Source organism: Benincasa hispida, chromosome 9 (genome assembly GCF_009727055.1).
Source record: "Benincasa hispida cultivar B227 chromosome 9, ASM972705v1, whole genome shotgun sequence".
NCBI lineage: Eukaryota > Viridiplantae > Streptophyta > Magnoliopsida > Cucurbitales > Cucurbitaceae > Benincasa > Benincasa hispida.
In genome coordinates, this window is record NC_052357.1 from 77,303,854 (window position 1) to 77,320,408 (window position 16,555).

Here is a 16,555-nt window from a genome sequence, read left to right on the forward strand (position 1 = left end):
AACCATCCCACTTTTAATTTCATTGAATTAGACCTCAATGAATATTAGCACTTGTTATTTTCCTTTAAAGTTATATATTACAAATGTCAATAATTGATATATATATATATGAGTCCGAAAATAATATTGTTTTTAAATCCATTACATAAAAAATTATTTAATATAAATCGGTGGATTCTACCATTTTATGCAAGTTGAATCTCTTGAAAATATAACTTTTGGCAAGACATATGACATCGTGAAAATAGTGAATTTCTTATCATCTAGATTATTGGTATTTATTAAAGACAAACCTTTATTCATTAAAATAATTACTCATCAATATTATGCCACGTCATCCAAAATTTTCTATATTCAGAAAGGGTGAGGAAAAGACGTGTTTACCCTCACATGGTATTTGAATGTCAAACTTTTTATTTGTTAGGATTTGTATTTACGAAAAGATGATATATATTCATTGAATGTTCCTTCAAAATTAAATCATTCAAATCCCAAATTATTTGATGGAAAAACCAAACGAAAAAAATGTGAATATATTTAGTATTAATGGAAAAACTTTGTATCAAGTGGTTCAATTACTCTTCCAATAAACATAGATAGATTTCCTATAAAAAGAACAAAAAAAGAAAGAAAACAAAAAACCTAGAGATATATATAAAATGGAAAATTTGTACCAACAGACCTTTTTAGGCTTATTCAAAATCTGGTTCAACATAGTGGTTTTTTGCTTACGTCAGTCGCATGTGAAAGTACTGTTTAACCTCCAAAACGCACGTGAGGGCCAGATATGCTCGTTCGGACTCATCTCTCCCGCTCTTTCATCTCGTTCTGCATCAAACACAAATCGACCGTGTTAAAATAAGTCTGACGTAGAACAATATGGTTGAGCGAGATGAATGAACCTGGAGCAAGAAATCTGAGTTGCGTTTGATCTCATGCGCACGTTTGGGATTAAAATGGTAGTTTCACATGCAGTTGACATAAGTAGAAGACCAAGTTTCGAGTCGGACCTTAAAAGGGGTCCATCCATACAAATTTCCCATACAAAATGAGATTGGACATGTTTAGCAGTACCAACAAAAATATTTTGTCCAAATCCACTAATTTTTCTTTTTAAGGGAAAAGATTGATTTAACACATATACAATGTGTTGGATTTTATGTCCTAAAACTTGTGGTATGTAAATAATGGAACTTATTATGATAATTCAATAAAGGTGTTATTGAATAGACCTATTGCTTGAATAGAAATCCAATAAACCTAAAAGTCCCTTGACTATTGGATGAGTACTGAACTTTATGTGGAGACATAAAGGTGGATTAGGTTCGAGTTCGAGTAAATAGTCAAAATGATCTATAGTACATGAATAAGGTTGGGTACCTTATTCTAGTAACACTATTGGATATGACCTACTCTGTAGTTGTTACAAGGAGTTGTAAAGTGCTACAAACGAAGTGATCCTAATTCGTTCATGTTGGACATGAGGAGTAGGGTGTCCTTGTGCAAAAGAGTTTGTACAAGATCGGACCACGAAATGAGTCACTCTTACTTTATAACGTTGTTTACTATTTAAGACTGATTATTTCAAGGCGATGACCTAGGTAACTTCACCTTAATCCTGAGCTAACTATGAACTCTTGTTTATTCGGGATTGCCCTTAGATTTGCATAGGTAAGGGTTGGCTCAATAGCGCCGACCCAATATGACTGCCATTTCATAGGTAAGACTGGATAGATAGCTGGGAACATAGGGTGCAATAGGGAATTCACTCATACCCGCTTTAGGGATAGTAGAGAGTTTGTTCCCTTAAATGCTGATTTTGGGGCTTGAACAAGAGATCCCGCCCTCTCATTTGGCATGAGAGGGACTCGGTTTTGTGATTGGATCACAAAACAATTGTTCATTAGGGGATCAGTGGGAACTTAAAGAACAAGAGGTAATTTTAGGGGTAAAACAGAGATTTGACCAACCATTATTGCGAACAACCTGTGAAGGGTTAACTTACTAATCATGATTATATCGAGTGGACGTAATATATCTACAGTGAGGGGAGTTCAACTATGGGCTTTAGTGGAGTGACCCATTAGTTAACGGGGTTAGATCGGTCTAATAAGTTTAGCCGATTAATCTCGGATCGTTGGAGTCCATGATCTGTAGATCCATGAGGTCCCCCTACTAGCTCGGAAATGGAATAGCTCTAGAGTAGTGTGATAAGTTAATTTGAAACGTTCGAATTAGAATCAAACGAAATTGGAGAAAATATATTTAAACATGATTTAAATATATGAAGATGAATTTGTGTAAAGATTAATTTAATATTAAATATTAAATTAATTAAAATGATTTAAATTGTTTAAATAATTATTTATTAATTTTATTAGAAAATTAATTTTTGAAATTAATTTGTAAAATTAATAAATTTTTTATTTTAGAAATAAAATATTATTTTTAAATCAATTTTAGATTTTTGGAAATGGAAAAATTACATAAACTTGAAAAAATGGATTTTTCGTCTTCAACTAGCTTACTTGGAACCCATCTTCTCCTTTGCTTTACTCCAACCATGAGCTGCATCCCATGCAACACATCTCTTTGCATAATAGTCTGCAATATTTTGAAGAGATTGGAGTGAAGAAAGGCATGAGAACCGACTGAATTTTTGCTGAAAAATTCGGATGAAGAAAGTGTTCTTCACTAGGTTCTGTTCACTGAGCTTTCTCTATATTCCCTTTGATTCCAACTTATTTTGAGTCTCACAACTCAATCTAGAGCACCAAGAGGATAGTATGGAAGATCTTGTGGTGGTTTACACAAGAATTTAGAGGATCTTGCAGCTGAAAATTAAGATTTCATTAGTTCGGCCAAGGTATGTTCATGAAACCCATTATACTCTGTTTTTAGCAAGTTTCTTTTCAACCAAAATTAATGAATTAGAATGCTTATGAATCTTGATTTCTTCCGCTGCGTGATGGTATCCATCCAACACAATGTACCTGAGTTAAGTTAATAAGGTAAGAACTTTTGAAACCATATTTGAAAATGTAATTACAGAGACACTCTAATCAATCCAAAATAAGTTAGAATCTTTCACGTAAAAAATAAGGATATGAAATGATGGCTCAACACCCATGCATTATAATACTTATATTGTAAAGTAATTAAAATATGAAAATGATTAAAATCATCGCCAAACATTTCAATAAAAGAAATTTGAGTATGTGTGATTAATGAAAAGTAATTGATTAGGTAAAAGATTTTATCAAAAGATTTGGATGGTTGGATTGATGAATTATTAGACTTCAAAGAGGTTGAACTTTTAATGATTTGTATGAAAGAAAAGGGATATATTCACACAATCATATTGGCACAAAAAAGTACTCACATTTTCTTAAGCTTGACACTCAAAATCACATACAAATATGTTTAAAAAAATACAAATAAATAAACTATTCAACCAAATTGATGAAAGAAATATATATTTATTACAAATTCAAGACATGTGAACTGATTTTTTTTTTTTTTTTGGTCAGTTTCAAACTTCAACTTTACCTCTTTTTTCCAGTTCTCACCACTGTCAAATGCTCAACAACCATTTGGTTGGGTTCAACTATTGGAGAAAGATAAATATTTAGGTCTATTTGAGCTGTACTTATCTTTTCACGGTGCATTTAATTGTCTAACTATAGTTGTTTTAGGTAAGAGTATAAAAAAAACCTCAAAACTAAGTCCATCCATCGGTTTAGTTGGGATTTTTATTATAAATTTGGACATCCTAATTTATGTTTGGAGAAAATCGAATATTATTGATTTAAATCGATTTTTGATGGAAAAAAATTCCGCAAGTATGGAACCAAATAAGGATATGTATACCCTTAAAAATAAACTCTAACCTTAGATCATTTTTAGTATTTTAATTATTATGATGCACATATATTTTTTGTTTAGAAAAAAAAATAATATTATAGTGAGATAGTATTAAATTTCTGTCAACATGTTGATATTTCCACATTTCCGTGGATTGACATCGGTATGAGAGGTGAATTAATATTTACATTATATGGTAAAAAAGATTCACAAAACACAAAAAAGTAAGCATCAAAGTACCACAAATATAAATATAATATAAATAATAGACATGTTAATTTGTTTTAACTTAAAAAAAACGTTTATTTACTAATTTATTTTTTTAATTTTTTTTAATTCTTAAAATTTTTCTAGAAATATTTATTGAAATCAACATTTTATCGATATTTTTATCCAAATTTTCGTAAGATTTCGATATTTCCATCACTATTGATATTTAAACCTTAGGTATGTGTATGTTTATTATTTAAAAAAATGATGACGAAAAAAAATAATTACAATCAAAAAAGAAAATAGACCCATTTTTAATATGAAAAAAAAAAAGATGAATTAAAAACAATACAAGTGTATCTGATGATTATTAGAAACACACAAATTATTAGGTTCACAATTAGTAGATATCAATTGTGATTGCCTTAGTTTAGTTGAAATTATTTTTCCCAAAAAAAAAGGTTAATTCAGACACATTCGTGAGACCCCACTAGATATCAAATTGCTTGCCAGAAAGGCTTCACAAAACTGGCTCCGCGATTGTCGTCTTTGTCAGTAAATGACCAAATATAAAAACACCTATTTTTCCCCTGCTGTGAACTACCATTCTTGTGCTCTGTTTTGTTCTTTCGGCCATTTTCACAAACACCTTCTGGGTTGCAGAAAGCTATGCCATATTGCCATGGCCAGGCCGCAAAAGCGCTACCGTGGTGTAAGACAAAGGCATTGGGGCTCTTGGGTTTCTGAAATTCGTCATCCTTTATTGTGCGTCTCTCGTTTTTATGCATTTCTCGATCTTCTTCAAAGCTTTTTCTTTAAACTCAAAATATACTCTGTTTTTACAGGAAAACAAGAATTTGGCTGGGGACATTTGAAACCGCGGAGGATGCAGCGAGAGCTTATGATGAAGCTGCAAGATTAATGTGTGGCCCAAAAGCAAGAACGAATTTCCCCTTCAATCCAAATGCAATTCAGTCGTCGAGTTCGAGGATTTTATCGGCTAATTTGACTGCCAAATTGCATAGGTGTTATATGGCTTCTTTGCAGATTAGTAACCAAGTTTCAGGGGAGTTTAAAAGAGACGTTACGGCGCCGTTTCCGGAACCGGCGCCGCTGCCTTGTGGCGGAGTGGCGAGTTCGGTGGTGGAGGAGATTGGGACGTTGGTGGAGCAAGGGCCGTGTGCGGCGGATTGGATGGTGAGAAGCGTGAAAATAGAAAGTGAATTTGGGGAATTGAAATTGTTGGAAGATGATCACATTGAACAAATGATTGAGGAGCTTCGTTATTACGGATCCATGGAGTTTTGTTTGTGATCCAATTGAGATTTATAAATTGTAAATTATAGGTTTTAAATCGTTTTTTCTCTTAAGCTATCAAACAATTTTGTCATACAATGTTTATTTTCTTTGGAACCAATGCATCTATCTTTAATTTGTTACGTACTATTTTTTTTTTTTTTTTTTTTTGTTTGTGAGTGATTCAAGTGGGATGTACCGAATATTATTATTTTTCACGAGTATTTTATGTTGGTTATTTTTAAATATAGAAAAATAAATCAAAATATTTAAAATATATAATAAAATTTTAGAACTATCAATGATAGACTAGTTATAGACTCAGGAGTGTTTGATAAATGGGTATAAGTTGTTGGGTTGGTTATTACCCATGTTTGTTAAGTCCATAAAAAAAATGGTGGGTTATTAAAACCACTTTTTTTTTTAACTCTAAAAACTAGTGATATTTTCATTTATTCTCTCTTCCCTCGTTTTCGCCATTTGGATTCTCCTCCAAATCTGATTTTTTTTTTTATAGTCAAACCTTTGGAACGTCACTTTACAAAAATTTGATAAGATGATTTGGTTAAGTATGGAAAAGAACATATATTTTGTGATTTTTTTTTGAAACGGCCACATGTTCGATCGTTTCATATTATTTTTGTGATTATGAAAAATGTTAATGTACTACATCACATTTTCACCATCATAATCAAATGAAAGGTAATGATCCTATGTACAATTTCAATTCAAAATATACTATCCATATTATATAAAAATAAACTGTATAGTAGGTGAAATAATAATGTTAAGTTAGCAAGATTCAATATATATACATACAATATACCAATTAGTAATTGGGATCATTACCTTCAATATATATACATACAATATAGAATATATCAATTAATTGAGCAGCAATATGAAACATATTTGGTTGGTATGTTTTACAAATTGAAGAGAATTAGAATTATTACCGTTTTTTAAAAGAATATATGAAAAATAATCTATTATGTTCTACAAATTGAGGGGAAAAAATGAGATTGTCCAGTTTATGTCATAAATGATTTGAGAAAATACGTGTATATTTGAAAATTAATCAACAATAGAAAAGCATAAAACTAAAAAAGAATAAAAGAATGAAATAAAAAACAAACAAAAAAATAGAACTAATCTCATTAAAAAAACTACATCAGATCCCAATTCAACTCAACTCTGTAAACAAACACAGACAATTTAATTCCCTAGATAATTTAACTCTCCAGATAATAATTATCAACTCAACTCAACTCTACTTTTATCACGCATCAAACATACCCTAAGTGTCTATCAACGTCCATCAATGATAGTTCTAAAATTTTGTTATATTTTGTAAATATTTTCAACCGTTTTACCTTTTGAAATAATTTCCCTTTATGTTTATTTTTTTTTTTTTTTTTAAAAAAAAGGATTACTAATTTGATTTTTTGGTTTAGTTTGCTGGTAAACAATTAGATAACGTTGCTTCCTATATGTATAATTTATTGATAAACATAATGAAATCCTTTGAATTAAATTTCATTGGTGGAGAAATATGAGTTAGCAAAAAAAAAAAAAATTAGAGAGTAGTACTGTGGTGATTCTAGATGCACCCAATTAAGGATGTTCGTAGATTAAGTTGAATTGAATTGAAGTACTTTTTAAATTCAATTCAATCGTTTGGATTGTAAATTTCTTTAACCCAAAGAGTTTTTAATATTAACAAATTAATTTTAATTATATTATGAAAAACTTATTTTCATGATTATTTTTTTTAAATAATTGGTTGATAATAAATAATCTATAAAAAATCATGAAATTAAGCAAACTGAAATAAATATATGTATATATAATTGTATTGGAAAGTAAAAAAAAAAAACATATTTTTTAATATTAGTAATAAGTTTGGGTTGGCTCGCGTTATTTTTTGTCAACCCATGAATCAACCAAAACCATAAAGTTTTTATTTATTTGAACCCAACTCAACCTAAACATATTAATAACTCAGCCCAAACGGTTGATCAGTTTTTTTGGATCATCAGATTTTTTGAACACCACTAACACCCATCTTAATATGGCTCACTCTTATTACATAAAATAAAATATATTTAAAAAAAAAAAAAAAGAATTTTGTCATGTGTCAAATTATGATTGTCCAATTTTGAGGAATGCACAAAGATAGGTAAAATCCAAGATGTCTCGTGTTTTTTTTTTTTTTTTTTTAAGAAAATAGCAAAATAAGTATTTTCTTTAAAATACCAAGGATAAAATTGAAACAAAACTCAAATATCAAAGACAAAATTATAAAAATTAAGGTTAAAGATGTAAATTTAGAAACTTAATGACTATAAAATAAAATAAAACTCAAATATCACGATTAAAATTGTAATATTTTGAAACTAGGTTCTAAAAATCAAATAGACACTAGACCCGAATTTTAAGACAAAAATATATTTTCCAAATTAAAGAAAGAGAGTAAACAATCAATAAAATAACAAAAAAGAATTCTGTTTAAAAGATCAATAATCATAACAAAGAGAGTATAATAGACTTTAGGTAAAATTACACTTTATTCCTGGAAAAGCATGGACTTTCAATTGGGTCTAAATCTACTGTACACTTTCAATTCTAATTTAAATAATTTTCTCAAATACTCCAAGATTTAGTCCTTATACTTTAGAATTGTATCAATTAAAATTTTTAACTAGTAATTATATCCATTATAATCATAAATTTTTGTAACTGTCGATTTATGTATTAAATTTTAAACATATATTTCTTAAATAGAAAATTGAAAGTTGGAAGATCGATTAAAAACGTATTAACGTTCAATAACTTATTATACACAAACATACAAATTGTTAGACTAAATTTGCAGTTTAAACAATATTCTAAACTTTAGAAAAACATAATTTCTTAAATTATTTGTTTATTTATTGAAATTAATCATAATATTAAAACCCAAAATTTTGGTGGGCTTTAGTGCCTTGGAAGTTCAACCTCCAAGTTTTGGTGAGTTTGGCGGAATATGTATCATATGTTTATTGATTTATGTTTATGTTGACATTTGTTTGATTTATTTACGTTATTAATATTTTCGAGTTAGGTAAAAAAATTTATAAAAAAATGTTTAAAAAGAAAGAAAGAAAGTAAAAATAAAAAACAATTATTGTTCATCTCTTACAATAAACTGAATTAGTCACATCTAAATTTATAATTTCATCATATTTTAATCTCAATTTTTTAATTAGCGAAAACACGAATATAGCTTAATCGGACTAAAAAGTATATACCTTCAATAAAAAAGAAAATAAGAAGTTCAAATCTCTCACTTAATTTATGATTGAACTATATTATATATCGAATTTAAATTAGTTGTGAATTTTTTTTTTAACTTTGTAATTCATTTGTCCAAAAAAATTTTAAAAAAAATTCCACAAATATTTTTCATCTATAACTTAACCTCTCATTATTTATTATTATTATTATTTGGTTGGTATATGACCAAAGGGTTTAAAATATATTTCAAATCCTGAAAAGAAGAGGAGCTTATGATTGAGAAAATATATGTTGGGTTCTTGTGTGGGCTGGGGAGAAACAAAATTGAATGAATTTTAATGATTATATATAATTCATTATGTTCCCTCACAAGGCCACAACCATATGAAATTTCATGTTATGTTCTTTATTCACACTCATGTCATTATATACTTAATAATTCTACTATGCTCCTCATCAATGGTTGGATAAATCATGAGTTTACAATCAATAATAGTTTGAATTATAATATGAACAAACATGATACCTTTTTAGCTTGCATTAATCATTTAATCATTCCCATTATTGTTATACGCATGATCCATAAATATTTGTAAGTTTTTATTTTGATAGTATTGAAGAATATATTTGATAGACTAGTAACGAATGGTTCAATTTTTCTCTATCCAATCTATTTCATATATAATAATATCCTCATCTTCGATTACAATCTGCCTAACATCCTCTTTTTAGTTGGATTGTTTATTATTTCTCAACCAGACTTTGTACCTTGTTGATTGACTTGTAGTTTTTTTGTGATGGAGAGTTTCTTTCCGTTGTCGTTATTTCATGTCTTTATTATTGAAGTTGGTGCCCTAAATCTATCTTATGGGTCTCGTAGTTTGTAAATTTTTATTTGATATTTAGTTTGCATTAACCTAATCCAATAAACAAAGATATGAGGTTATTTTATGTAACTTAAACATGTATGTGACTACATACAAGTGGATCATATGTAAGTAATAACCTAAATGGTCTACAGTATATGGATAAAGTTGAAGCTACCTTATCCTGGTGACAACACTACAGATACGACCCATTTTGTAATTATTACAATAGTTGTAAATGTTACAAACGATGTGATCCTAATTGAAAGATTAACATTTCAATAGGATGACCATAGGTGACTCGATCTTAATCCTGAGTGAGTTGTGAACTCTTGTCTATGAGGGTAATCTTTTGATCAATATGGATGAAAATGGCCAGATTCGATGATTAAATAAGCTTACCATTTTTTGGATTTATCCAAGTAGGAAGTTGAGGACACAACTACACAAGATAGAATTCACTCATTCCCGTCTTTAGGGAAAACAGATGAATTACTCCCTCAATAGCTGATCTTGGGTCTTGACAATGAGGTCTCACCCTCTCATTGCCCCGAAAGGGATTACTTTATAGTTGGACTATAAATAATCTATTCATTAGAGAGATTAGTGATACTTAAAGAGTTGTAGATGTAACTACAAGGGTAAAATAGAATTATGGGTCTTTAGTGGAGTGACCTACCGTTAATGAAATTTGATTAATTTAATTAAAAAGTTTAATTAATTAATTTTGTATCATTGGAGCTTCTACTATATAGTCTAAGGTTCTTTCTCATTAAGGATAAAAGATAAGAATAAATTAATTTTGGATTAATTTGAATTGTTTAAATTATATAAGAGATTTTATTGTATAAGATACAATCAACATAGTGTATAAAGATTTATTATAATATAAAGTTAATTTTGAATAAGATTAAAAAAATTATTATATTTTATAACACGTAAGAGATAAATATTGAACTAAGATTCAAATATTAGTTATATGAATGAGATTCATTGTAACATCCCGAGCTGTAGGAAGTTTTAAGTTAGTTATCGCAAATTATTGAGCTTTAGTTTCCCTAATATTTGGGATTTGGAATCAAATTGTTATAGTTAAAGAAGTTATATTGGTTAATGTGGATTCATTGAGTAGAGTTTAAACTAATTGGAAGGGAATTGAATGATAATAAATTTTGAGTTTTTGTGAAATTTGAAAGGGAAAAGGGGAAATTATAGGTTTAAAATTGTTGGATTTTATGTCATAAAACTCGTAGTTTGTAATATCATATTCTTGTTCAATAAAGCTGTTATTAAAAATCTTTAATAAATTTAAATTCTATATTCATGAATCCAATAAACTAAGGATTCGAGACTATTAAGTTTAAGTTTGAACTTTATGTAGTAACATAAATGTGGATCAAGTTCAGATATATAACCAAAATGGTCTATAGTATATGAATAAGGTTGGGCACCTTATTCTGGGGACACTATGGATGCGGCCCATTTTGTAGTTAGTACAAACGATGTGATCCTAAACCGTTCATGTGGGTGGAGACATGAAAATGGGGGCATCCTATGTAAAGAGTTTACATAAGACTGAACCATAAAATAGTCACTTTTTACGTTGTAAATGTCGTTTAATGTATAAAACTGACTATTTCTTTAATTGTTGACCTAGGTAACTTAATCTTAATCATGAGCTAACTATGAACTCCTATTCACTCGGAATTATCCTTAGATCTGCATAGGTGAGGGCAACTCATTATCGCTGGCTCAATAAGCCTCCCATTTCAGGGGTAAGATCAGGTGGATAGTTGGGAACATAGGGTGCAAGACGGAACTCACTTCTACCTGTTATAGGGATAATAGATAGGTTGTTCCCTTTAGTACTGAATCCAGGTCTTGAACAAGAGGCCCCACCCTCTCATTGGCCCAAGAGGGGTTCGGTTTATAGGTTGGACCTTAAACCAATTATTCATTAGAGGATCAGTGAAAATTAAGGAATAAGATATAGTCTCAAAGATAAAACGGTTTCATGACCCAGTAGAGATTACGAACAACCTGTGAAGGATTAGCTTACTAATCATGGTTATATCATATGGACACAAATATATCTATAGTGAGGGGAGTGCAACTACGGAACTATAGTGGAAATGATGATTAGCTCCATCTAAAGAGTTTAACCGTGAGTTAACGAATGTTGATTAGCTCCATCTAAAGAGTTTAGCCAGCTAATCTCGGATCGTTGGAGCCCATGATCTATAGGTCTATTAGGTTCCCCTACTAGCTCATATGGAATAAACTTAGAACGGTATGATAGAAGAATTCGAATTGTTCGAATTAGGTGAAGAGAGAGAAACCGACAAGTATATGTGATATAGTGGTCGGTTTTTCAGTTTAGAGAAACAACTTTAAATATTTAAATGTGATTTAAATATAAAAAATATGAATACGTTCATATTCGGAAGCTCGGAAATAATATAAATTGTCAGAGATGTAAAAAATCAAAGAGTTGACTTTTGACTTTGAAAAGTCAAACTTTGACCGACCTTCTATTCAGATGTGATTTGAATTTCGAGAAAATGAATGCAGATTCATGCTCGGGAGGTCAAAGTTAGTCAACACAGAAAAATCATAAAAAATCAAAATGTTGACTTTTTTTTGTCAAAGTTGACTTTGGCCAAATGACTATTTTGCCCTTTGACTAAAGTTAATGGAAAAATCCAAACTTTCGTTGGATAATTCTAATAACAAAATAGTGGGCTAGGTGTTGAATTATAGTGGAGATATTAAGCTCACTTAGATAGTAGGTTCTAGGTGTTAGATTTGTATGAAGTTGTTTCATGCAATTTTGCATGACCCTTTTCTATAAATATGGGTTTGTCATTTTGGATTAAAGACTTACATTTGGCAAAAATTAGTTTTTAAAAATTGGGCTGAAAAAACCTAAACCCAACCCAAAATTCACTCTACTATTTCCATCTCCTTCTCTCTCTGAGGTTCTTCATCCATCAGGTCCCATAACCCAGTTATGTGTCCAGAGGATAGTAGGTCAACTCTAGTGGTTATCCGATTCTTGTTCGAGCGGAGATAGACGAGTTTCGGGAGCTTCAAAGGTATTGTTTCTAAAAAAACCCTAATTAATTATTTTAGGGTTGTATGTTTAATTTATGCAATTAGAGTAAAATTGTTCCTCTTTTTCGCTACGCATGCCTACTTTTCCATAAAAAATTTTACCCCTTTAATTTTAGAATTTGGATCCAAAATTTAAGTAAAGAATTAGGAGAAGATAATCGGCTTATTTGGAAGTTATTAAATCAAGTATCTAAAAAGATTTGTAAATTTGGGTTTATGTTAATTTGGAAAGTTGGAATTTAATTTTGGGATTTGAGATTTTTGTAAAGTAGTGATTTAAAGTTGGATGATTTATTTTGAGGTTTATTTAATTAATTGGAGGAGAGGTGAAAGATTTTAGTTTGATGTGGTATATTTATTAAGGAAAGGAAAAAGAATATATATATGGGTTCTGGAATTTAAGAAAAGGAAAGGGAAGAATATATTTTAGATATACATATTATTTATATATTTGCGTGGTAGAGATTTAAAAAGAAAAAAAAAAGAAATTTAGAATTTTTTTATTAAGTTTATAAAAGAATTGAAATTTGAATGAGAAGATTTAATTGAAAATTTACCATTACTATGGGCCTACATATATAGAAAAGAAAAGAAAGATAAGTTTTATTTTCTTTTATTTAGAAGCTCATGAAGACGGCCAACCACCCAACTCTCTCTCTAAACCCTCCCAAGCAAAGTCCCCATCCCAATTTTTCTCCATTTCACGCAACTCCACATCATCTCTCTAAGCCGCACATCCATCATCTGGGGGTTTTACTACTTGTCTCCAATTGCCATCCACAATGTGTAACGCCCCAGACCCAGGATTCGAAATTCGGATTCGGCCCGATGGCCCCGACATTTCTCTGCGTCCTCTGCGACTTGGCTACGTCATCCTCACTTGCCTTGAATGCTTTTAGAAGTAAAAGTTTTCGCTGAAAAATCGAATTGTTTTCTCCCCCGTTTTTTTCCCCTCTTTTTACTCTCATTTAATTTCGAAAAAATTAACTTTTTTATTTTTTTTTTCAAAATTTTAAAAGATAAATAAAATATTTTATCACAACATCTCCAAAATCTCCATAGATTCTATTAAATTTATAAATCAATTAATTTTTCATAGGCTTCAAAAACCATAATTAAAGGGCATAAAATCCATCAATTTGATACAAATTAAATTATTCCAAATATTTAAACAATTAAACCACATGAAATTAAGTATCTCTTTATTTTTTTTTTTTAAGTTGACCCTAAAATCCAAAATCAAAAGGAAACAAAATTCAATATTTTCAAGATAACCCGTTCGAATATCTAATCAATTAAATTCAATTTAATCAATAAAAGTTTTTCAATTATTTCAATTTAACCCCAATTTTCCAAATGAAAGAGAAATTTAAACTCAATAATTTTAGATAATTAACTTAAATTTTTCTGAAATTCGGGATGTTACACAATGACTCTCTATCCCCCTTGCAACCATCTATTGTCGATATTTAACCAAACACACCTAGCCATCTCACGCTGCTTAAAGCCGCCACGTTAGTTTCTTCTTCACGTCCTCCATTCGGTCATTACTCAAGTGTCGTCCACTTTTTCCGTCACCGGATATATCTATTTGGGTAAGATTTCTATCGTTTGGGTTGTTTTTAGTTGATTCTTGAATGCCCATTTACTTTTGACATCAATCGGTTAATGCCCATTGTGTTTCAACTTTGAATTCAAGTTTTTGAAGGTATGGAGGCGTTGTTCAGTGAAGTTGAAGTTTTTTTTAGTGAGTTTTGGTAAGTTTTATGTTTTGATGACCCTCTTGTGGATTAATTTTGGTTATTGAGAAATTTTGGTAAAGTATTTTGGAAGTGATTTTTTTTTTTTACAAAGGAAAATTTATTTGAGACATTGGTAGTAAAGTATGTGTATGATTCAGGCTTTAATTATGTAAGCCTAATTTCAAATTATGATTAGGGGGGTTGATTCAAGAATTTCATTCAAGATGAAAAACAGTTTGATTTGCTAATTATTTGGGCTTAAAATTGTCGGTTTGGAAGGTGAATTCGAATTGGACCACACCTAGGTAAGATTATCTAGAAATATTTTGTAATATTTGGGTGTTTGGAATTGGCCTTAGTTATTAATTTTAAAGTTGGTTTATGTTTAGGCTTGATTAAGGATTCAAAATTTCACAAATATTCAATTGTTTTTTTGTTCGATCTAATATCAAGGTTAGTAATCTTACTACTGGAATCGCCTTTGTATCGGGCGATAAATTTAAGATTTATTTTGAGGATTTTAAGACTGTTTATAAGGATAATTTTGATTGTTCTGAGTTTGAATGGACTGTTTAGAAAAGATATATGAGTATGTGATAATATGTCTAAAGCATGTTAATGTATGAGCATGATTTAGAATTTTATGAGACATATTAAAAGGACGATTGAGCATGACCCTAAATTATGAGCTAAGCGACACTACTACTAGAATATCTTAAAGCTAGGTGAAAGTTGAAGCATTTTTTGATGTACATATTTATGTGATTTATTATGAAAGTATGTATGCTATATGATGTATTATGAAATTCTGAACGTGTGATTGTTTACATGATTTAGTGCATGAGAGTGATGTGCTACAGTTGATCCATTTAAAACTAGATTAAATATGTATATTGAGGTTAATTAACATGAGGTTGATAAGGAGATTTTAGAGGACTCGAGATTAAGTGATTTTGTATGTAATATGAAGTTAGATACAATATCCTTTCCTTTCCAAACTATGTGACCGCATGAAAGTGATGCATGCCCGAGGGCGCTAGTACATGAAAGAGATGTACTAGGACTGGTGTGTATAAAAGTGATACATATCTAAAGAGGATCTGGGGTGTACGAAAGAGGTACACATTCAGTGGATTATGTGTATACGAAAGAGGTGTATACATAACCATGTGTACGAAAGAGGTACACACTCAATGGATTATGTGTATACGAAAGAGGTGTATACATAATCATATGTACGAAAAAGGCACGCATTAAGTGGGTTATGTGTATACAAAAGAGGTGTACACATAACCATGCTTTTTTATATTCATAGAGAGGATATGTGGTGTACGAAAGAGGTACACACTCAGTGGGTTATGTGAATACGAAAGAGGTGTATACATAACCATGTGTAGAAAAGAGGTACACACCAGTAGGTTATGTGTATACGAAAGAGGTGTATACATAACCATGTGTACGAAAGAGGTACACATTAAGTGGGTTATGTGTATCGAAAGAGGTGTATGCATAACCATGTGTACATAAGAGGTACACATTCAGTGGGTTATGTGTATACGAAAGAGGTGTATGCATAACCATATGTACGAAAGAGATACACGACCTTACGATCATAGAAAGGACCTGGGGTGTTCGTAAGAGGTCCCACTAGTAGAAAGTTTCAATTCATATTGTATTTATTGGACATAAATGCTTAGCCTGACCCCGGTAGTGGGGTTACTTACTGAGTATTTTATACTCACCATTTCTCATGTCTATGTTTTAGGTAAGAGTAGGGACGTGCCGGCGAATGATGAGTGGAATCCTTGATCGAGCCACTAGGACTAGTTTTATGCTTCCACTCATGATGTTTAGATTTCTTTCATGTTTTTCCACTTTTAGTCTTCATGTTTGGAACTTACGGATTAGTATTCGTTTCTAAATTTTTACAGTTTTCTAGACTCATTGAATTTCTAATTATGATTTATGGGTACCTTGTTATTTGACTTTTATTTAGTTTTAATAAAAAATCTTTATTTGACTTTATTTATTTAGCATTTATTTTGTTATGAAAATATATCATTTAAATTCTATGCATGCATGTGTATAGTAACGGCCTAGCTCGAGTCCTAGGGAGTCGGGTCGTTACATTCATATTAAAACTATAAGTTATGTGAGATGTTATTTGAATATGATTCAAATTAAAGT

General features: G+C 30.3%; 1 protein-coding gene across 1 annotated transcript; it reads left to right on the plus strand.

Annotated features, from left to right (window-relative positions):
- The first annotated feature begins 4,434 nt into the window (after positions 1 to 4,434).
- Positions 4,435 to 5,512, plus strand: LOC120086829 (ethylene-responsive transcription factor ERF003-like). The gene is made up of 2 exons (XM_039043635.1): positions 4,435 to 4,839; positions 4,920 to 5,512. The coding sequence occupies exons 1-2, from the start codon at positions 4,634 to 4,636 to the stop codon at positions 5,386 to 5,388; spliced, it is 675 nt and encodes a 224-aa protein (XP_038899563.1). The 5' UTR covers positions 4,435 to 4,633; the 3' UTR covers positions 5,389 to 5,512.
- The last annotated feature ends 11,043 nt before the right edge of the window (positions 5,513 to 16,555 follow it).

Excerpts from the sequence above, each read along its gene's own strand:
- LOC120086829 (XM_039043635.1), top strand. The coding sequence starts at position 4,634 with ATGACCAAATATAAAAACACCTATTTTTCCCCTGCTGTGAACTACCAT. Across the intron at positions 4,840-4,919 it reads GAAATTCGTCATCCTTTATT|GAAAACAAGAATTTGGCTGG; the intron begins GTGCGTCTCTCG and ends CTGTTTTTACAG.